The sequence below is a fragment of the Cyprinodon variegatus genome, unplaced genomic scaffold, assembly GCF_000732505.1.
Source record: "Cyprinodon variegatus isolate N-32 unplaced genomic scaffold, C_variegatus-1.0 Scaffold61, whole genome shotgun sequence".
Lineage (NCBI taxonomy): Eukaryota > Metazoa > Chordata > Actinopteri > Cyprinodontiformes > Cyprinodontidae > Cyprinodon > Cyprinodon variegatus.
In genome coordinates, this window is record NW_015150514.1 from 1,143,551 (window position 1) to 1,167,695 (window position 24,145).

Genomic DNA, 24,145 nt, shown 5'->3' on the forward strand with positions numbered 1-24,145 from the left:
AGGATCTATGATAGAAATCATCCTGCTTCCTCTTCCTGCCTCCTTCCTTACTGCCCGCACTATTCAGACAGCTTTGGTCATGGGGACCACTGTCACACTCCTACACCCGACAAAGGCGTCGATGTAGGAGTTTGCTCTGAAATCGAAGGATTGACGGTTCAAGACCCGACTCCGACTTTCAGTGTTGCTGTGTCCTTGGGCAAGACGATTCACCAGCATTGTCTACTGATGGTGGTCAGAGGGCCCGGTGGTGCCAGTAGTGTACAGTGGTGTACGGCAGCCTCGCTTCTGTCAGTGAGCCCCAGAGCAGCTGTGGTGAGTGTGTGCGCGAATGGGCGAATGAATTTAGTGTAAAGCACTTTGATCAAGTCTCCTGACTTAAAAAAGTGCTATATAAGTACAGGCATTACCATTCGTCTAAAGAGTCCTTGTTTTCAGAGGAAATGAAGAGCCAGGTCCCTTTCATATATTATGGTCCAATTAAAAGTGATATGAAATCACAAACACCAGAAACAAGAACCAGGGAATATAAAATGCCTTATGTACCTAAAAGTATTCATACTCCTTAAATTTGTCCACATATGCAATAATATGTGTTGGTCTAGCATAGAAAAATCCTAAATTAGATTTTTGTTTGTGTTTTTAAAGTGACATTAGTGAAAAGACTTAAGGATGTAAATAGTTTATAGGACACCTGACTTATTAATGCTCTCTGGCATAAAGTGTTTTGCTGCAGCATTAGTTTACAACTCATCGGTTTACAACTCATTGCTTTCCTACGTGTTTTCAGTAACGCTAGATTTAACCAAACTCACTAAAGGGATCAGACTCTGTAGATCTTCTGGGACATCAATCTCTGTCTTTCTGCCTGTCTTGGCTGTTAACCACCTCTGGGCTGCACCACTGATCTCTGTAATTGTCTCCCATTCTTCAAAGGGAGCTAAGAGTTGGTTTGATCTGAGCTGTTTGCTTTTACAGCCCCTTTAGCCCTGCTCTCTAAAGAAGAGAGCTATCAACCTCTTCAGGCATGAGTTAGCATATCATAGAACCATTATTTTGTGTCTGGGTATAAGTTTGAGTGTTAAAGGGCATCAATCCCAGCACACTGTTGCCTGTTTAGCTTCAGGGAGCGATAGAAGCTCCTCGCCGGGAAATGTTATCTGTAGGTTTGTTGGCAAAGTAACATAAAGACCTCTGAGCTGTTCCCCTATTTCTCATACAATTTGAGTTATCCCACTTTTATGTCAGCATATGCATCTAAAGCTTTTCATATAGTCAGAGCATTAATTGGTTTCTTGTGCTGTGACTTCTAGAACAATATCCTTTACCCTACATTTGCACAACTTATTTCCTCTTCTGTGTTTGTGCACTTCAAGAGTCACAGAGAGGGAAGTTCCTAACCACAAGCTTCCATCAGCTTCTGCTGATAGCAGCATGCAAAAAGCTGCTCCAAATTAACGCTTTCATAGCAAATAATTTCAAATGCCTTTTGAGGCAGAGATAGTGTCCAATGACCACAGCGCAGCCACGCTATCAGTTAAACACAGCCCTGAAGTCGGAAACAGGCTTTGAAAGAGGTACTGCAGTCTTTGGAGCTCCTAGCAAGTCGTGTTTACAGACTGAGGGTAGAGAGCCTTGATTTTATGGCCCGGTCTGCAGTGGGACGAGCAGTTAAAGTTTATAGACCAGAGAACAGAGCGTGGGGGGAGCCATTGGTAGTTGCTCCAGTGCATTAAGAGCAGTCTGCAGTCTTTGCCTGTGAGACAAAAATGCATGACTGTCAGAAATTGATCTTCTATTTTAGAGCTACTTTAACAAATCCTTTGAGCTCTGTGTAGCACCTTTTCTGAATGCCTCTGCAAGAAAAATTGGGATTTCTCACCGTTGGCAGGTCACCAAAGAGAACAAAGTCTGAACATGATGAAGTAAGCAACAGAGGCAGGGGATTTAAAAATACTAGTAGAGCGTTAGGTAGAGATTCATGTTCAGGGACATGCAGGGACAGGCTGAGGAATGCCTTGGTGAAGGTGTGAATATTGAGCCTGTTTTGCTGCTCTGTGGATCCTGTTTGACAGAATCGCTGATCCTCTGGATGCACATTGTGTTTTTTGAGCAAAGGTAGAAAATCCTTCATAGATCTTATGGTGCACGGTTATGTAGACTTTCTTTGAAATCTGAAGAGTAGGAAACGGAGCATCTATAATAGGACTGTGTTCTTTGAGCCAGATGTCAGAATTGGCTCCTACAGTTTTATAAATGGGCTGTAGGTGTTTGTGTGAAAAGTTAATATTGTGAAATAAAAATACTTCTATTCTTTATTTTTGCACATGCAAAGTTAAAATAACTATTATCAACTAAGATCATAGTTTGGAGGAAATAGGTTTACAACTTGGTACGCTTATTCTGATATTATGGCTTGGCTGAAATGTTAATGTCCAAGGAAATTATCTTATTTATTTACTAAAGAAATATGGAAATATCATAGTTACATATTGAGGGCAGAATGAAGAAGAGAAAGAAAATGTTCATCTTACTGGTTGTCTTCCTCTGATCTGGGACCGGATTGTTACGGAAGGAGTCTAAGCAAATATTGCTGCCCAGAGACTCCTAATAAAGGGACACAGTCCTTTCAGTGGTTCCTGAGGCATCCCCTGGGCCTCCCCCCAGTGGGATGTGCCTGGAACAACTTAGATTCTTAGGGGGCTTTGAGAAACAGATGTCTGACTCTCTTTAGCTGAAACGTCTTGATGTTGAGGAGACTGGGTTCTTCATCCTAAAGCCTCTTTCCCACTGAAAATAACGGGTTAACCCAGGCTTTTTTCAAACATGGGTCGACCCGCTAACAATCAGCATTTGGCTCCCTTCCTATTGGCAAAAAATGCTGGATCTGACCATGCAGTAGCAGCCATTCAAAATGGCCCTTCCTAGTCAAACACCAGCCGAATGGAGGCCCACTTCCCTGCAACTCCCATTAAAAATCCCTTCCAAATTCCAGCCATTGGAGTCACTCTCTCCTTCTCCTTGGCTATATATGTTTTTTTACTTTGACTGCACCCTTTCACTGAATTACGGGATAAATTACACCTTATCATTGACAGGGCACAGTTTGAGATATTTTAAAAACCCTCAGCCCAAAAAAAAGCACATGTAACACAAGACAAACATTTCAGCAAAAGGAAAACATTGGAGGCTGGGGCCACCTTAAAGTCAATCTGACATTTGAGCATCAGTTGTGTGTGTATGAATGAGTGCATCATTTAGTCCATGAAGACTGTCCAGAGGCCATTGTCCTTGATAAGATAGAAGTTTATCAACAGGTGCTACGGTTCTGGAAGCATCCACAGGTGCTCGCAGGTAGGGGAGGTGGGGGGTATCCACATGGCCATTCCAATATTCCAAATTTCTCGAGCTTTTCCACGTTGAAGTGAGCGTGCATTTCCAAGATTTTATCCCACCTCCCCTCTGAGTTCAAACATCGCAGACAGCCTGCAAGCAATCGCACCCAGCATATGGCTGAGCTCACGGTCCTGCTTGTTCATAACCTTTGTGAGCATGTCAGCCGCTGCCTGCAGCCTGATCAATGCCCATATTGCCACGGACATCCTCTGTAATGGTATATACATCAGGTATCCTCCAAATCCACACAGGAGAAATCAGAGTATCATGAATAAAAATCCATACGTCCTCCACATCCTCCACTGGCAACACTGTAAAACACACCATACTCCAAGCCTTGGTATATCCCACAAAGTATGTTGGGGCAGGACAGGACGGGTCACCTTTTTCCTTTCTTCCAGTTAAGAAAATTTGATCAATTGCGTTGAGAGACCAGCTGACCAGATCCATTGTTTGAATTTGGGTGATATGAAGAGAGGGCTAAGAAATGGTAAATGGTAAATGGCATGTACTTATATAGCGCCTTTATTCAAGTCAGCAGACTTTACACCACATTCATTCACCCATTCACACACACACTCACACACTGATGGTGGCAAGCTACATTGTAGCCACAGCTGCTCTGGGGCTCACTGACAGAAGTGAGGCTGCCGTACACCAACGTACACTACTGGCACCACCGGGCCAGTCTGACCACCATCAGTAGACAATGCAGGTGAAGTGTCTTGCCCAAGGACACAACGACACTGAACATCGGAGTCGGGGCTTGAAACGTCAACCCTTCGATTTCAGGGCAAACTCCTACATCCAACGCCACTGTCGCCCAGAAAGACAAGACACAGCAAAGCAGGGACAGAGCGGGGAGTTGCAGGAGCAGAAGGAAAGTGTGACCGCCTCCTTAAAGAATAAGTTCTTTATTGTTTCGCCTTTTTATTTGTCCCGAATCCCACTTTCCAGCGCTGCGCCATGTTAATCAAATGTAAACAGAGTTGTTTCGGCTTGTTAGATCAAATGTGACAGGCACAGAGTACTAACGTCCGTGCTTTGCACTTAATGGTGTCGCATAATGTTTCGGGTCAATTCGGGCCTGGTGTTGGCACAGCATGCTGATCAGAGCCGAGAAGGTTTTAACACATATAGCTTGCCAAATCATTTGACTTGGGTAGGCTTGCGTCAGTGATCTTTTACCAATGCCACTAAAAGCCAATTGTTCCCGGATTTCAACGGATTTTTTGGCAAATGGGAATGGGGTATAAGGGAGAGCCCAGCCACCCCGCAAAGGAATCTCATGTCCGCTGCTACACTAATCTTTAATGAATGTATCATCCTTTTAACTGATATCTAGACTTCCCATGCCTTGGTTTTGTCCCGAATACTTCATCACCTCCGCTCGTTATGCTGAATGTTGTCAAAATAGATAGATAGGTTGAATTTTAATGGGTGCAATGGCTGCGAACATGGCATTTTAAAACAAATTCTCTTTATTCTCACATGTATGTGAGAAAAGCATTATGTAGCATTAACTCCTTGCCAGGGTTAAGATTACTGTAGATAAAAAACTGTCTGCATTTGTAAGTGGAGGTCAATAAATTACATTTTAGATATGCATTTATTCCTTGTTGTCAGCTCATGTGACATCAGATGTAAAAATACATTTAGAAGTAAATAGGATGGAATAGAAAATCCCTTTATGGTCCCACAATAGGGAAATTGTGGTGTAATGCAAAAACATTACAGCAAAAGTGGTAACAGAGATGAGGACCTTAAAAAGTGTATAAAAACGTGGCAGAGTAAAGATAACCACAAGTCAAATACTGTACTGTACAATGTTTTTGCAATATACATACTGTGCATCTGAAGAATAAATAATCAATATTCGGCTGTGGACGTTTTTACAGTAGTGGATATGTGAGAATAGCAGTAACACCAGAGATTTGAAAAATTACAGCTTCATTAGTTAATACTAAAAAACATAAAAGATGTTTCTTATATATTTTTTTTATTTTTTACAAATGATCATTGCTCAAGAGATATCAAAGATTTTTTTTAGGTTATTCAGAGGTCACCATCCCCCCATTAAGCTCCAAATTAAACTAAAGTGTTCAACTCTTTTGGTGCTGCTTTTCATGATGACTTACCACCAGTATATTACTGATAGGAGGATAAATGATGTTGTTTGTTTTGGTGTTTGTTCTGGTTTTTTGGGTTGTTGTTTTTTTATTTTTTTTTCGGGAGGGTGTACAGTATTATGAAATTTAGGCAGGATCGGGATGAGTCGGCAATAAAGATGAACACACAAACTGTTTCTGATAGAATTAAAATGTGTCGTTTTATTCCGCCACAGAAAACAGCAAAGCAACTACATCAATCAACGCGCGGTGCTGAATACAAACTATATTGTCTCAATACAATTTATATTGTCCCCCTACCGTGACACAAGGATCGGAGGGCCGGTCGATCCCAGCAGGGCAGCAACCCGCGCAGCTAGGCGTTCACCCTAGCAGACCCCACCAGTGCCAACCGCCATCCTTCATTTATGCCAAACTTCAAAGGAAAATCTTTCACCTAATCAGGAAAAGTGATTGCTCCCTCTCACGCCTGGAGCGCATGATTACAGAAACCAAAATATGGAAAGGGAACCCCCGAAGCCACCCAGGGCTTGTGGATAGACAAAACCAAAAAAATTATTACATCATGGTCAGAGCATGGCAACGAGAGCTCGTGAGTACAAAAACAAATTATATCATGCTCTCAAGGAAACAGAAACTTAGATAATGAGAGTGCTTAGGTAATAAGAGTGCTTCATTCGTGATACAAAACTTGTATGATTGTCAAAGAACATAAAATATAAAACCCAAATCAAAGGGGCAGCTGCAGTTTTACCTGCTTTCCTCATGGTCCTGGAGGTGTACAGTTCCTGAAACAGAGAAAGAAGATTGAAGCTCTGCATGATAGCTGCAGCCTGTCTTGTTGTTGGTGGTGGCAGCAACATAACATATGGTAATAAAGGGAGAAATCTTTACAAAAGGACGGTGGAACTTATAATACACTCTATGATGCTGAGCTGATCAGTTCCCGCTGCAGCAAAGCCTCTCTTGGATATAAAGTAAAATAGGTAGTTTCTGGTTGTACTGGGTAGCTTTTGCTTTATGCTAAGGTTTCCTTTGTTATGTCCAAATAAATAGCTTTAGGATAAACTATCTAAAGAACAGTACTTGATAAGTGCAGGCCCCTGGAGAGCCTCCACATGTCAACCTTGGTCACCTGGCGATTTGTTCAAATCTCTGAGGTTGAAATGGGAAAAATGTTCTCCAAAATCTTTGTAACAGCATTCTAATATTGCCAATTCCTGTGTGCAAGGCCATTTAACACAGAGCCATGGCATCTAGCAGGAGATAAACAAGTCTCCTGATTTCTTTCGTAGTATCCCAGCTGTATCAGATTGTCCAATCATACTTTTATTCACACATCAGCCAAGGCTGAGAGTCATACTTGATAGTTTTAATTTAGTATCTAAATGTTGATGAGCTTTATTTTGTAGCTCAACAGGTGTTTTTATGAAGGAGGTAAATGTGAATATATTACAAGGAACTGTACACTGCTCAGACATTAGAGCTTTACCCTTGAGAACAGCTTCAAAGTAAAAAACCTTGTGCCTCAAACATGGGGGAGAAAACAAATTCCCACTGATGTAGAGAACTTAGAGTTGATTGATTAAAAAAAACTTGATTTGCATGAGCTCCAACCAGTGGGTTGCTGGTTTGAGCCCCTCCTTGTCCATCTCAGTCATCATGCCCTTGGGTGAGACGTTTCACCCACCTTACCTGCTGTTGGTGGCACTGATGTACAGCCTTGCTTCTGTCAATGTGTCCCAGGACGCTGTGGCTATGATGATGTAGCGTACCACTCAGCTGGTGAATACCTAAATGTGGAGTGAATCACCTTGGGGTCTGTGGACTAGATAAAGAGCTGCAGAAGTACAGGCCATTTACCATGAGAAATAAGGGCATTTTTGAAGGTAAAAGGAGGTGCATTAAGGTTCAAGCTACATCTTTGATTACAAATGGCCAGTACTAGATTTTACATTAAGGCCATTAAACTTGGCTTTTAGTGTGGTTAGATTAAAGTCTCTCTGGATCCATTTGGTAATACATTCAACAAAATAATGAGGTGAGAGTGCAGGAAACTTAAAAACAGTGTGTTTGGTCCATGGTTACGACCAAGAACAACAGATCATCATGGGAAAACTATCCACTGCTTTATTCCTCGTCCTACTTTGGGATGACTGTCAGCGATCCTCTGCAGTTTCAGCCACCAGTCTCATTTCTGTCATCTTTGCACGTAGCAGTAATGAAATATGGATGAGTTAAACAAGTATGTAAGTTGGCGTTAGAGCAGTTTGAAAGATGCTGAATGTGTGAAGTGACATTAAGGCAGCACCACCTAAGGCTCCTCATCTGACAGCCAGAAGCATCTCACGCTTTGACGCTCAACTTGTGCTCTCTGCTGTGATTTAAGGACCAGTTCCTATTAGCCTCAGCGTTCTTTTCAGGAACACGGATTCCAAAATATGTCAAACATTTTGAACTTCAAAGTCTTGAATTAAATATGTTTCATTGCTGCGGGTTTGATTTATATTTTCAAGGCACTTTGATCTGAGGATTTTCATGCATGCAGTACATCCCTCCTTCTGCGAGGCTGAATCTCATTCCTATTGTAAGCTGAAGTTTGGGGTGGGAGAGGAGAAAAGAAAAGCCACAATGAACACTGGTAATTACTGACAAAAAACATGCTAACTAAGTGAAAATGTGCAAATGCATTTGGCATCAGCAGTTGATTGCATAATTTCTGCTGCAAACGGGGAGTAAACGGTGTGTTCACAGTCTAGAAGGCATCTTGGGTAATCTATTGGCAGGTATGAGCTCATGAATCAGTCGTTGGCTTCATCTTGGCATCCAGGTCATCAATCCTGGATGTAATAAACGCAGAAAGTAGACTTTCTGCCCACTCTCTCTAACAGCACCTCCCATCTCCAGAAAGGTTAACTCATGATCACCGTGACCTCCAATACTCGCTGTATTTGCATGGAGCTGCATGTGCTCATAAATACTAAGTGCCCTGGTGGGTGTGCGAGCGCGTCTCATTGTGTTTGGTTGTGTACCTGCTCGGGGTGATAAGGCCCAGAGTGGAGCAGGTCTTTGTTCTGCCAGAATTAGTCATCCCCTCCGCAGCAGCGGAGGTAAATGAAACCCTGCCTAATCCAACATTCAAACCCAAATAGTTCAACTTTAAGCTTGTTGTCACCGCTGTTGCTGCTTGGCTTTTTTTGTGTGGTTATAAATGCACCGTTTCTCTTCCTCCCTCTCTCAGCTGAGGCTGCAGCATATCTTCTGATTTGAAATGCAGAGAGTGAGGGTGTCTCACCAAGCCTCTTGTACTATTCTCAAGTGTGTCATTGTGTGTTTTTGAAGTATTTATCTGTATGCAAACACTCAAGCCTACACGAACAGTTTGTGGAGTGTGGTTGGAAATCATTTTAATTGAAGTGGTCATTTTGTTTTTCCCTCGTCCTCTTGGCCGTCTGAGTCACAGGCAGCAGCTGAGGTGTGACACACTTGTCTGGATGCTTTATTTTTTTTACTGTCCTTCTCTTTGTTGCTATACTGCTTCTCTACGCATTAATTGTCTGTCTTCCTTCCCTTCTATCTCTTCCTCTTCTGTGTTGTCCCCCCAAACCACTTCTCACCCACCTACCCTACAACGACTCGGCTGCTTGTATTCGTCGGCTTCCTCCCTCCTCCTCCTCCTCCTCCTCCTCCTCCTCTTTCTCGCTGGTCTGTCTTTCCGTCACGCCAACAGCCGCAGCAGCAGCAGAGCCAGCGGCTCAGTCACAGCGAAGGCTGCAGTCTGCATGTTAGTGTGTGTTTGATGCACAGCGCATAAATCAGCTCGTGTTCCCGTGGCTCTTTGAAGAGCAAACAAGAGATATATATATGGAGTTGCTCTAGCCGAGGACTGGAGGAAGATAGGAGCTTCCTGGAGCTCGTTAAGAAGACGAAGGAAGACATAACATGACTTTTTCCCTCTGCCTGTCTCCTGCCAGCCCCTCTTTAACTCCTCTGCTTTACCTGCTGGGATTCTGGGAGACTTAACTGTGAGTTGACTTCTTCTTGTGTCTTCGTCTGTATTTGTTTGCTGGTTGTAGCAGGTAGACTCTGTGCCCGGGCACGTCAGGACTCCGCTGATGACTTAATGAGGCCAATTTGTAGAGGAAGAGGAATACACACCTGTGACCTGTGAGCTATGGGTCTGTTAATGAACAGGATGGATTTAATTATGGAGTCAAACAGCTGCTGTTTAGATAACATGGTTTAAGGGTGCAGTGGTGGTGGTGGTGGGGGGGGTTGGAAGCTGGAGACAGAAGAGAGTAGAGAGAGGAAGATGGAGAGAGTGTGTCGGTGAGCATCTCTGTGTCATTCTGTCACCTCGGGGTAGAATCGATAGATCTCCAGCTCTGGGTGGACCGTTTAGCTCTGCCAAGTGATGAACAGACACCGTGGCCTTGGAGGGTCCACAGAGGAGCGTTCAGGATGGCCTGAAGGTTTTTCTGCTCCGAAATATTTACAGAAGCTTCTTCACATCCGTTTAACTCCTTTCTGTCAAAATGGCAGAATAAATGTTTAATATTAAGGTCTGAATCTACAGGAGCATCAGAAGTCAGGAATAATGTCAGTTGGAGCATATTAGGAAAGAGAGGGTGAGAAGAACCTGAAGATGGACATCAGATTTAATCCTGGAAGAACATCTTTCTTCCTATAGGTCCTTCCCTTCTCACTTTTTTCTTTTTCCCTGCCATCCTTTACCCATCTTCTCCTGAATGAACCATTTAGGAACCAACCTCGTTCATTCCTAAAATCTTTTTTGAGATGATGTTTGAGAGGGAAAAAGTATTTCACCCATACTGGTCTCCTCTTTATTTTTAAGTCTTTCACATTACCTTTTTAGTTTTACTGTCAATGAAACGTAACACAAAAAATGAAGATTCTTTGGAGAGTTTTATGAGTAAAACAGTGACCTGAACCGCAGGAGCCCGTCGTTGAATGGAGACTTAAACTGTTACAGATCTGGGTTCAAGTTCATAAGCAACACCAGGCCTGCATACTGCAAGATCCGTAGAACCACGAATGTACTCCAATAGAACCTGTTTTGCAACATGAAGCCGGCATCAGGTAGCCTCGTGAGACCATCCTGATCTCGCAAGCTTTCAAGGTTTCACTCGCGAATCAGTCTGGAGACTCTCCGTTGAAGAAAATTTGGAGCCGTTCACCAAACGAACGTCCAATCAGCGTTGGCTTTGAGGCGGGTTGAGGTGTGACGCAACGAGAAGCGCGACAGTTCAGTCTAAAGAACATGGCGGCTTCAGCCGATGAAACTAGCGTTAGCGTGGCTATCGAGCAAGTTTTATCGGAATTACAGAGTATTTCTTCACTGAAAGAAGAGCAAAACACTGCTCTGGAGGCTTTTCTCAGAGGAAAGGATGTTTATGCTCTTCTCCCGACTGGTTTCGGCAAGAGTAGCCTGGCTGTTAGTACGTCATATGCTTCGTTGATCTGGTTCATTTGGCCCGTCTATCACCAACATAGGCCAATCAGCTAACCAGTATTTTCGCCCCTTCCCAAAATTACTTCAACGGAAGGTTTCCAGATGGATATGCAGAGCAAATCCACCTGGCGGAGTCAGGTTAGGCATCAGGGCTTCAAAGATCAAAACATTATTTCCTGATCTAAAGTAGGTAAAGTACAGACTTGGAAAAAAGTCTAAAAATGGGTTTAAAAAAAATATTTTCGAGGTTTGAGATCAAGGGTGGGAAAAGCTAAATTATCAGGCTACAAAATACATATTTTAATAAATATAACTGTCTGAATTAATCCCTTATAGTTCCAAATTACATACAAATTTAATGGTTGAGCAGTAATACTTTACCAATAGAGGGCTATAACTACCAGTGATTGGCTAAGAGTGGCCACCCACTAGCTCCGCCCCTGTTGGACACTCCAGAGAATGGTAGAGATAAGGATTATCAAGAACAGAAAACAGCGGTGAACCTTCAGTGGAGGGTGAGCATCCAAAACCCTGCTCTAGAACTTCACTAACTTATTTCACAGGACAGACACCATCAGTGAACACAATGGTGGCTGCTAGTTTATGTGTCTGTGGTCTGGAGGGGCAGCAGATGGACAGTGGAAAACCAGCAGAAACTGTATCACAACAACAGATGGTGATGTGGAGAGATTATATTGATATTTTCCCATCAGTGCCAGCTCAGCTTCAGTACCAATCCACTCACTTCTCAGGTTTTTACTCTCTGAGTCTTGAGGTGGAGCTGCTGTTATTTTTAGTCCCTGCTTGGATACTGAGCTGCACTGAAGTTGGGACATCATGGGCCTGCTGGTCAGTGAATAATCAGGGACTGGAGGTACTGGGTGGTCATGCCACATACACAGCATTGATTCTATAACCGATGTATACATGGTTTCCAGTTCTGATCCACCATGTTTTGTCTTACTGCCTGCAGCCTCCTCTGCCTCACTTCTTCACTGAGTCTTAGTAAAAGTCTTCAAACTGTGCAAATGTTGCCTGGTGCTTGTGTTGCATGAAGACGATGGGCAGCCTTCATGCAAGGCTGGAGAAAAGGGTTGATATAAACTGAAAAAAAGGAGCTGGTACCAACAGAGCAGAACAGCTGTAATTATCAGAACAAAACATCTGCTCTACAGAAGAAGATCCTGGAGAACAATGTCTGCTCAAGGGTCTAAAGAGGCCTAGTCAAAGTTCACGTCAAAGGATGCACATCTGGAAGCAAATCCTCAACAAACCTCAAACTTGGTGGGATTTCTGCTTGGTTTCACAGAAAGATCCAGAACCAGATAAAGGCTGTGAAACTTTTGCACTGTTTGCACTGCAGACATCATGACTGCTACTCGGCTCATGCTACCATTTGCATTATTTGCACTATAGCCACTGTACTGTGCAGTAAAAATAACAGTTACATCGTTTACATTGACTATTTGCACTAGTCATCCATCAGTAATGTTACTTTGTAAAAATTTACCGTTACACTTCCCATCTGCACATTTGTATTATTTTTTAGTATTTAAACGAGTTCGCTGTTAGATTTTTAGTTATCCGAGCAGATACCTATATTTATTTTTATATCTTAGGTTGTTATTTCAATTTTATTTTTATTTTTTTATGCTATGGTTCATTATATTTTATTTTGCACCGTGGGGTTGAGAGGACTGTCATTTAATCTGTGTTGTATGTTTACCATGTGGCACATTTGACAATAAAGTTTAGTTGAGTTGAGTTGAAACTGATCTTCGATGTCCATTAAGATAGAAAAAGAAAATAGATTCTAATAAATGAACATGGTTATCATTCCCTTTTATTTTCCATCCCTATATTCATCAGCTCTGATCAGCCTAGTTACTTTGTAAATGGCTTTCATGAAAAGATCCCCTTTAAAATATTCTTTTAACATAACAAAATGCAGACAAGTTCCAGGGGTGTGAATACTTCTCCGTTCATTTAGCCAACCTCCGGTGTCAAAGCTCAGCTTGAATACAGTACTTTCATTGATCAAAACATGTTGGAGTGTAAATATTGTACACAACGGATGAAAGACATCTGCTGTCTTTTCCATCACATTATCCAGAGTCTCTGGAGAAGGCGTTTTGTTTCAGATTGGTGCTACATAAATAAAACTGACAAGAATTGAATTGAGCTTGTCAGCTTTGCTGTGTTTCAGGGAGTCACTGCAGCGCTGCTCAGCCATGCTCAGTTAATCAGAGCAGCTTTATGACCCAAAACTTCTGACAAGGTTACATTTATCTTTCTGCTCCTTTTTCATCTTCATTGTTTATGCAGTTTTCTTTTTGAGTTCTGATCCCTTGCATGTTGATCTTTGATGGAATTCTGCTAATTAACGTCATATTTAAAAGTCTAAATGTGGTATAAGTCTGAATGACATTTACGGTTTATGGATAAACTATTACAGCTGGTAGTACTGTACCCAACTGCTCATAATGTTAAAGATGAAAATCTTCTGTTAGAATAGATTTTGTTTTAGTGCTTTAATTACAGTTTTATCCCTGGTGGGTTCTCAGCATGCAGGTATCAACCATCTTGATTACTGTGGACTAATCTACTGCACATGATAATGCTTTGACACTCAATCTTCATCATCAGACATGAAGCTGATGAACTTTCAAACAGTTTACAGCACAGTGTCTACATGCTAGGAAACAATGTGAGCAGTCAGTGCAGCTGAGGAGGAGCTAAACGGAAACATCAGAAACCTAAAAGAGGAAAGAAGCACACAGAAAAGGATATTTTTAGTGCATAAGTGACACAAAATCTCCTTCAAAAAACACAAAACATCCAACTTCGCCATAAAGTTAAGAAAAGGTGAATCAAGAACTAATCCCTACAAATTAGGGATGCACGATATAATCGGCCCCCTATCGGTATCGGCCTTAAAACTGAATATCGGACATCGGCCACCCCACCGATATTTAACCCGATATTTGATCAGCTTCTGAGTTTCTAAAGCCTAAAAAAATAAAAAATACTACTTCTTCTTCTTCCTCAAAAACTTCTTTTTTACAGACTTAAATACTTCTAAAGACGAGGGAAAAATATTGATAAATTAAAATATCACATTATCTTCATATGCTGATATATTGCCATTTAAAAACACCATATCAATCTCTTTCACTAATGAAATATTGCTATATGTCATCGTTATGCTACGAAATACCCCGGAAATTCACCAAATGTTGCCATATTTTTATATGTTGATATATTGACGCGGTATCGATCTATTTTACTAACAAAATCTCACAAGAATTTGCAAAATATCACAAGAGTTAGTAACAGAATGATGAGATTTTGAAAGTAAAATAGATCGATACCGCGTTTTTAAAAATCAATTTGATATCAGCATATGAAAATATATTTGAGTATATTATTTTTCAAAGTGTCAGAAATGGATAACAAAACTGCTATTTTCAATGACTACTTATTTTTGTCCAGCTTTAACATCGGTATCTATATCGGTTATCGGCTACATGAGTTTTAAAATATCGGCATATCGGATATCGGCCAAAATCCCAATATCGTGCATCCCTACTACAAATGGCTAATGAGCTGCATGTGTTACTGGTTTTTAACCCTTTACAGGGCAGTCATTGAAATACTTTGAAAATCCAAATTTCAGGGGAGGAATGTTATTGAAGGACAGGACAAGACCTTATTAGTTTTGTAACACAAAAAAATATGTATATGTTGATTCCAAAAAAATGCTGCACAGTGACGCAGCAGGTAGCACTGCTGCCTTGCAGCAAGAAGGTTCCAGGTTCGATTACTGATTCTTTCTGCATGGAATTTGGATGTTTTTCATGTATGGGTTCTCTCCGGGTACTCCGGCTTCCTCCCACAGTCCAAAAACATGACTGTTAGGTTAATTGGTTTCTCTGAATTCCTCTTAGGTGTGGTTGTGTGTGTTTGAATGGTTGTTTATCCTGTTTGTCTCTGTGTTGCCCTGCAATAGACTGGTGACCTGTCCATGGTGTACCCCGCCTCTTACCCCTAGACAGCTGGAGATAGGCACGGGCACCCCTAGCACCCTAGGGATAAGCGTTTCAAAAATAGATGGATGGATGATGGCAAAAATTTATGTCAATTTAATAACAAGAAACGGCCACTTGCCCTAATATACGGTAATGGGAAAAAAAATTATGAAAGTGCTTCTATAAGAAATTAATGAAAACCTACGGTGGCCCTGAAGTGCAAACTGCAACTACAAATCTAAAAGCGCAACTACATTAAGGAAATCGCAACTACATAAAGCAAAGCGCAACTACATTAAAAAAAAACAAAACTACATTAAGGAAATCGCAACTACATAAAGCAAAGCGCAACTACATAAAGAAAAACAGGGTCAAACGGTGCCGTCGTCCAATCAGCGATGTCTAATGTTTCCCACTGGTACCTACATTTTCCGGTAGTTTAATGTAATTGTGTTTTCCTTAATGTAGTTGCGCTTTGCTTTATGTAGTTGNTTGCGATTTCCTTAATGTAGTTGCGCTTTGCTTTATGTAGTTGCGATTTCCTTAATGTTGTTGCGCTTTTAGATTTGTAGTTGCAGTTTGCACTTCAGGGCCATCGTAAAAAACACTCACAGAGTGAAAGAAACAATTATTTTTTGTTACGACAAAACCTTAGAGTATTACTGCTGATGCAGGCACTTATGTTTTTCACTTTTTTGACTTTGTATGTTAACTTTTAACTTTAGTGTTTTAAATTTTTCCCTTAGTTTTTCCCTTTTTTTGTTAACTTGTTAATTCTTTTTTTCAACCTGATTTACAGTGGTTAATGATTCATTCAAGGGTCATCTAATTGGTCAAATTAAAAAATAACATTTAAAGCCACGTAGCAGTATCATAGCTGAATAGCTGATAATTCTTGTGATTCTAGACCTCACTGATGGATGGAGGGGACTTAATTTGTAAAGGGTATGCAAGTGATCAAAAACAGTAACTTGCTATATAAAGGATGAATCCTAATAGAAGAGAAGAAACCCAGCCATTCATCCTTAGAAATTGTTCACATGTGTGAACTGTTTCGTCGTTGATGTTGTGGGTCTTTTATAATTTTGTTCTCACTAATCCTCAGAGGTGCAAAAGCAAGTCTTTCCTATAAAATCTCCCAGCAACTGAAGAGAGGACAGATGATGTGTTGAGAATCAGCCAGTTCAACTGGACAGCTGTCTCAGTTCTCTTTCCAGATCCAGTTCAATCAGATCATCCAATAAGATTAAATGTTCAAAGTTTTCTTTTAAAGAACAAATCAGCTGATTGCATGAACTAGTATGACAAGATCAGGTTCACCTGCATATCTATAAGATTAAATCTGTTCCTGTAAATTTCCCTTCTTAGTTGGTGAATCCAGTAAAAACAGATTCAAGGCAAGGCAAGGCAAATTTATTTGTATACAACAATTCAGTACAAAGACAATGGAAGGTGCTTTACATGATTAAAATATAGGAAAATAAAACAGAATCAAAGCAAGTAGGAAAAAAAAATAAAATAAAAAATACAAAAACAAAAAAGAATATTAAAAACAGTTGGACTAAAGAAAATAAAAAAGTTGAACTAATGATGTTTTAGTTGAACTGTTTTAGTGGAAGATGCTCCTTCCTTTAAAGGAAGGAAAATCTGCAGACATAGCGCTGTCTGGTTCCTAGTCTATTTTCCCTACATTCTCCCTGTCATAATGTGTCTTGTTCCCTATTTCACAGTCTCCTTTTGTTTTCACTGTTTTCTGATTGAAGCGAGGTCCAAGCTTATTGTGTGCCATCTAACAATACCTGAAACTCATTTGCATTCATTAAGAAAAAAAACAAACAAATGTAATTCTGTTTTCATCTTCAGAGGCGAGTCAGAGCTTCTGACAGGCCTGGAAAATGACACCCAGGCAGAGCAGAAATGGGCCTGTCTGTGTGGACGTTCCGGTGTTCAATGAAGCATCAGAAATGATGCAACTGTGCAAAATAAAACCCAAACAAACATTTTTAGTTATTAAAACTCATGCCACAAGACAGCTGCAGTTTGGTTCAGATCCCCTCCTTCTAGAGTCTATGCCTCAGATGACATTTTGGTTCCTTGCAGGTGCAGTGCATCTGGCCAGGCCCACGAGGATGCTGATTTTCCATGAATGCAGATCAGCTCTCTGTGTTATTGATGGGCTTGTCCAGTACACTTTTCTCCATGACCCAGTTCTGGTGCTCTGACGGCCCTTTCTCATATGTTCCCTTGCAGCTGATGCATGTTATCAAAACAGCAGGAGAAAGACATAATTAGTTAACATAAGGAAGAAAGCTGGGCTGCATGTCAAAATACTTAAGCCGTTTTTGTCTTTTAGATCAAAATGTTATATTAAGCCAAACCTCCTATATTTTAGTGCCAATAAATCATTCAGACACGAACCTCCAGGCTGAAGGATGAAGCAGAGCAAAGAACCAGAACCTGTTTGTATTACTGTAGGAGTGACAGTCTCATTCCCAAAGGGGTTACTGACTGGAAACTGAATCAGTTAGTGAAGAACTAAAGGAAAAAGCAGGTTCTGTGTTGAATGGATTCCTGTTCAAATGGAAAAACTGTTCTCATGTGAAAAGCTCATTTTGTTCTCTTCTTATCAACTTTTCTGTTCAAAGAAGGAACCCTGCTTAGGTTAAGTTGTTCAAGCAAACATGCTAAACTGATGAGGCATAATATAGTGAGCACCAGTCAATGCTGAACCAACAAGGCTGGACGTGATGAGTTTTTCAGTTCACTTCGGTTTATTTATATGGTGCCAGTTCACCTCATGTTCATAGGCACTCTGTAAAGACAATTTAACCAGAATGGTTAAAAGTTTCTATCAAGGGAAACTGGCTGATTTTATCCAGTTATTGACTTGTGAGTGTTAGGGATGGTGCAGATGGACCCAGCATTCAGGCGAGATGGACAGTGGGAAATTTCAAAAAGTTTAATCGAAACAAACAACAGAACGCAGAGCTGCATGGATCTAAGGTTCTGCAGCGACTGCGAGGGGAGGCAAGATGACCGCCTGTAACTGACGCTGAAACACCGGAAAGTGACCACGATAATCTGACAGAAGATGATTATCCATGCGAGTCACTTACCTGGTTAAACAGTTCAGTCCATCCTCACAGGTGAGGCAGAATCCAACGGGATGCGGCGAAAGCCGCCCAGAGTGTCCCCGATGTAGCAGCCCTAGTAAGCAGGCAGGGGTCCGATCCAGACCAGGAAAAAAACGATCAGAACAGGACAGCTCTGAGATCCAAGAGTCTGCATCCTGACCAGGGGTTCTGATCCGAACAGGGACAGCTAGATCCATGGAGCGTTCCGGCAGAGTTCAGAGTTCCATGAATCCAGCAGAGGGCTCAGACAGACAAGCTCAGATTGAGACAGGTGGGCTCAGTGGTTAAGAGAAACAGAGACAAGACATGGTACCAGGAGAACTGCTGAACTTTAAACTGGCTCCAACCAGCTTCCTTTTTCCCCCCATGGTGCTTCCCTTCCACATGTTCTCTCCAGCAACTAAAGCATCTATAAATGTTCTATAGATGAAGCCCCCGACACAATATTTTATACAAGCAGTTCTTAACGGCTGCTGCATCTCTCATGTTGATAAAACACAGATGACTTTTTTTTTAGAAAATGTGCAGCTCTTAGGAGTAAAGACTCTACAAGAGCTGCAGTTTAGGAGATGTTCTGGTCCATAGCTGGCAGGGCTGGAGGACCTTCTACCTGATAAATTATGTTTCTACTCATCCATGGTGCATTAAAGCCAAAGTTCTGTGATGATTTTTCTAACTTCCTTGAACCCGGTTCTGTCCCTTCTCTGCAGGGATCCTTCCTTGGCAGCGCTACTTTCTCGATCGGGGACCTGCTGAGGGCTAAGGATGGACGACTGACCTTGAGTCTGAGGTGAGCGCAGGTTATCTTTACTACTGCGTTTAGGTTTCTTTTCTCAGAGCCTAAACAGAGCAGCCTGAAATGTTCCAGACATGTTTGAACAGCACGAACATAGCATGAGCTGCTGCGCTGTTTGTTTCTGACACCGTGTATTTAGATGTGAGGAAGCATGGTTCACCAGTCTGAACTCTCTCTCTCTGTCATGCAAATAAGAAAGAATATTATTTTTCATAAGATGTAAATAACTGTGACTTGTTAGCGTAAGAAATCCTGGCCCAACTCTTTCTAGAAGACAAGTTTCTTAGCACAAAAAATATTGTTTAAGTATTTTTCTAATATTAATCAGCATGGAAAGATAACTGCTAATTTTCAGAAGAATGCATTGAGGCTTGAGAAATGTCTGGGCCTTTTATTAGGAACGCCTTTCTACATCAGCAGCCACCAGGCAGACATTATGCAAACATAATGCTCAATAGTAATGTCATTAGAGAGAGAAAGTCAGGAGGAGTACAAGCAATTTGTTTAAGGCGGTCCAGAGACACCAATTCTACTGGGAAGGTGTCATTAAAGATGTGCGCTTTGCTTTACTTTTACTGTGACTATATTTAATGAACAACTTAAATTAGTGCATTAATGTGAAACAGAACGAAGAGGAAAGATTGACATCAGTTCTAAGCTACCTTTGCTGGTTAAATTGTCTTCAGAAGGCATTTAACGAGTACATGGAGGATAAACTAAGCTATCCTGGCTAAGTGTAGAACAGGGGTATAAATGCTTTTTAAAATTCACAAGGAATGGAGCTGGACCCCCTTGATTTAGATCTTAACTGCTCCATGTATTAAAGGGGAAATGGAATGATGAATATTTGTGTTTTCAAACTCTCTCCATGCAGTTTGATTGAGCTGGATCTCATTTCAAACAGAATAGGAAAAAAATTCCGTCTTGTAATGTTGGATTTATGGGGTTTATCCGTGCAAACTTCTCACTCAGATAAAGGTTCTGATGCAGACAGCCAAACCAAAAAAGATGTGAAACCTACTTCCAGAGAGCAAGCATCTCCTTCTGGACAGCTATCCCCTTCTGGATAGCTGTCTGACAAGACTGAACCTGGAGTTCAGGCTAAGATATCCTCGCGGGTTCTAGTGGGTTATCACACGGGTCTGTTCTCACTGTGCACGAACCCATAGATGCGCCCTACATGTTTAAGGTTGACGCAGGTGCAGTACTCGCAGAAAACACATGGGGCAGTGTTCAACATTGCAAGCGTAAAGAAACGACGTTCCACTTCCAAAATGCCGGAGTACAGTATTGTTTATTTAAGAATTTATGATTATTGAAGAATAGTATGTGTATTTATGCCACTGACACAGAAATAGGCAGTGGAATAAAACAGTAGGTTTACCTGCTGCACACTTGATGATGGGGAAACCAGCCTGCCTTTGAAGCCCATATGGACCTTTTTGCTTTTTAAATTTAAAAGGTGAATGCATTATATACCATGTGTAGTTTCAGACTATATGCTGTATGTGATGGAAACAGAAACTAAAATTCTTGTTTGTGACTTGGCGGTTAGGTGTGCGACCTAGCACCCAGGCTGCGTGGGTGGTCCGTGCTCATGGGGACAGCATTACTGAGTCATTTTTGGATCTCGCGCCCTTGCACCCTGTTCAATGTGGCGAGTATAAACCAAGCATTATTGTTCATGCAGACCAATGCGGACCTTCATTGAACACCCAAGTGTTGAAACAAACAACAACAATGGAGGATGCTACAGTCAGCAGTAGCAACCTCAGAGTTCCAGGTGTGTTGCAGAAGCTTTTTTTTGTTGTTGTCAATGGCAGGCAGCATTTTCCCTCTTTTGTCTCCTTTGTTCCTTCTTTACTTGTGGGGCAGTCATACTGGTGTGGCTCAAGTATTACAATGCCTATTATATTGTGGGTCGACAGTGGTCTAGGTAGCAACTGGAGGGTAGCTGGTATGAACCAAAGCTCTATGTCTGCCAGAGGGCCAGATGGGCAGAGGGCCCGGTACGGCAGACTCTCCTCTGTCTGTGTGTTCTATTAGGTCAGCAGCTGGCCACATAAGGTGAGGAGGCACTCTGGAGCTCATCTCTATGAGTGCGTGTGGGTGAATGACTGAGTGTAGTGTAACATGACTTGGAGTCCCCTGACTTGAAAAGGCGCTGTATCAGTACAGGCCATTTATCATGGTCCATCCCTTGCTTGACATTTTGCCAGCAATTCATGTGGCCAGTAGGGACAATGCTCCACTGCCCTCAACAGGTCATCAGATAGGAAGAGCTTCTATCTTCTTTCCCGTAGGACCTTACGGAACGATTTTGCAATTTTTAATGTGAAAAGTCAAATAACGGCATCTGTGTTCCTGGAGAGGAACCTCCTCCAGAGACGCTTTTAGTCTGAAGAGACCTGTAGTATGGGTGGATTACAGTCACTTGCTGTGGTACCTCTGTCTGTCCAGGATCTAAAAGGTTGAGACGACAGATGTAACAAAATGAGGCGCTCTGAAGACATTAGTTAACAGCAGAAGGAGGCGGCTGGTCTGGACCAGTTCTGGAGCTACAGGAGGAGAATGAATGATGGATGGTTTCAGTCCTTCTAAGGGTTAAAGTGAATCTGCATTTTGAAAAGGCAACAACAAACTTCATCCTATGTCACCATAAATTTTGCGATCATCTATTTTAGATTGCTCCTTCAACCTGTGTCACAACCTGGTCCAGTCTCTGATTGGTTGATACAACACAGATTGACAGAAAGGTTTTGAACTCCAGTGACATTTGCTTCCCATCCAGGGAATCAGGATAAGATGTAAACAATTTGCTCTGTGTGCATCGTGAACGCAGCATTACTGCTCCTCCAGCTTTATGAGGTTTCATCTTTGGGTTGATGTGGCTTCGTTTGCATACCATTAAAAAAATCCCAGTTTAATAAGTTACAATTGGTACTTCTAATGTTAGAAGCTGAATAAAGAACATTTTGAAAGCAACTGCGTTGATCAGTTTAGATATTGGCTGCACTGATCACTGCTAACCAGTATTGCTGAGCCTCTGCTGACAATCAGGTGTACGTTTGAGGATTGCTTTTAAAGCACAGCCTGAATCAGCAATTGCTCAATATGATTTGTGGGTGGCGGTGATTCCTTCTTATAAAATCCCACCTGTAACAGTAAATGTATGAAAGCAGGTTGTGTTCTTTAGAGTGGCCGGCTGTTTCTACCATCTTTCCACAGATTGAAGATGTTTTCCCTGTGGAGGCAGGAGCCGTTTTCTGACAGTAAAGTAATCACAAATGGTAGTCCTGATTGATAAACTGGCTTGCCTTGGCTGCATGAATGGAGGTGAAAGTCAGCAGGGTTACCATGGGTACCAAGAGTAAAATTCCTTACTGGATCAGAGAGGGCACTGTGATGCTGATGGGGTGTTGGATGCTCTTACACAGATGCTGTGAATTAAATGTGCATTTGCTCGTTAATGTTGGTCAGGTTTCAACCTCCTGCTTCTGTTTCTCCTTCTAGAACAACATTGATGTAAATAGGAGAAATGGAAGATGCTTTATGTTTCTGATTATTAAAGAACGAGGTTTTTGTTTCAACAATCACAATTTTGCCCTGGATCTGTCAGCTTCTTTTTATCCAGATTTTCTTTGACTATTTCTTTTTCTCTTCACACTCTGGACATATAACCCCCATACCCCCCCACCACCACCCAACCCCCACCCCTCCCTATGTGCCCTTCTTTAATTTGTTGTGTGAAGTTTTCAATTTCCTGCAGGTAATCCCTAGTCACCAGCTTAATTGTGTCTCGCAAGATGAAGTTTATGAGCTGCGGTCAGGAAAGAAATTACAACCTCACTCCCCCTTGTGTGTTTGCACATTTCTGTCCGCTCCTGCACAGAAGAAGCATGGATTTGATAAACAAACCGAGGTGACTCCTTTGGCTCCTCTCTGGTGTTTGGTTCTTCACTGGGGGAAATGGAGCAATTCAAAATTATAAGCTTGACCAGTTAGTTAGATTTAGATTAAAACAAGTTGCACAGTTGAAAGTTCTTCATTAGTGAAAACACCTTTATTAAACAGTTACCTAAAGTTCAGACGCTCAGTATAAAAAACAAAACAAAAAAACATGTATATAATGAAATGTGCATTTCTTAAAAAAAACCTGCGGAGCCTTCATGGTTAAAGGAGGTCGCAGTTAAATCTGGATAAGGAAACATGACCTAAACAGAAGAACTGTCCTCTGAAAGGCTGCTCCAGTCCCTCCAGCAGGGTCGGTTGAAACGGCTCAGTTTTTATCTGCGTAGCTTAAGCCAAACTTCAGAGCAAATCCACACAGAAAGAGCAAGTTAGGATCAAACACGCATACAGAGACATCAGAGCACCAAAGCAGGAGAAGCCTACCTAGAAGATGGGAAGTGAAAACTGAGGTCAGCATTCGTTAGTGAACTGTTGAAAATCAGCTGAAGAAAACTGGGTTTATGGCAAGTAATTTACAATAAAATGGAGGAACGACACTTTAGAGCCAATAGAGATTCAGGTCCAATCAGGCTTTATTTACTACAGACACTCATCCAAGTCATTTGATAAAATAAACTTGCAAAAACAGAGTCCTGATAGAATATTTAAATCAAAGCCATGTATAAGAGGAAGACTGCGCGACAGAAGCAGCGAGTTTACATGCAAAGTCAATGGTTGACGCGCGTCAAGGCGCAGCAAAAGGTCCCGCGGCGCGTTTTGAGCAGCAGGCGCAGCACGTCTGGGCAGCTGAAGCAGCGCGTCGGGCGTGTTTAAGCATCTGACTCGCGTGACGCGCCGCAAACGCGCTGCTGCTCGAGATGGAAAAATGTAACTTTGCTGCTCGACGCGCCACATCAACCAATCAGAGAAGCTGATCTGGGAGCTGGCAGCGAGAGAGACACAGCGCTGATGACACAGACCGCTCTGATCACTTCTCTTAAACAGTTTATTAACGCATAATTACCGTAACTTAAAATGCATACATCTGCCGGCAGAATATATTCGCTTTTATTATTCTGGTGCCTGCAGATCGGATTATTTAGATGAAAAACACCTACCAGCTGCCGCCGTGAACCGCGAGGAGGCGACCCGGCCAGATGCTGCTGATGAAGGGATTCCTTCTGTCGGCGCACCGCCGGTATGTGGGGGTCTGAGCGGCTCCGACAGAAATAACATTG

At 41.8% G+C, this 24,145-nt stretch overlaps 1 protein-coding gene across 4 annotated transcripts in view; it reads left to right on the top strand.

The window, feature by feature from the left end:
• The window catches only part of inpp4b (inositol polyphosphate-4-phosphatase type II B), a 244,589-nt gene that overhangs the window by 90,258 nt on the left and 130,186 nt on the right, over window positions 1-24,145 (top strand). For 2 of the 4 annotated variants that reach the window (XM_015371655.1, XM_015371656.1), the window contains exons 1-2: window positions 9,255-9,550; window positions 18,871-18,950. Coding sequence is in view for 1 of the 4 variants with exons in the window: in XM_015371659.1 (XP_015227145.1) it covers window positions 18,871-18,950 (80 nt within the window). In the remaining 3 variants the exon portion in view is untranslated. Of the gene's footprint in view, window positions 1-9,252; window positions 9,551-18,870; window positions 18,951-24,145 lie in introns of those variants that run through there. The other 2 variants (XM_015371654.1, XM_015371659.1) reach the window with 2 other exon arrangements.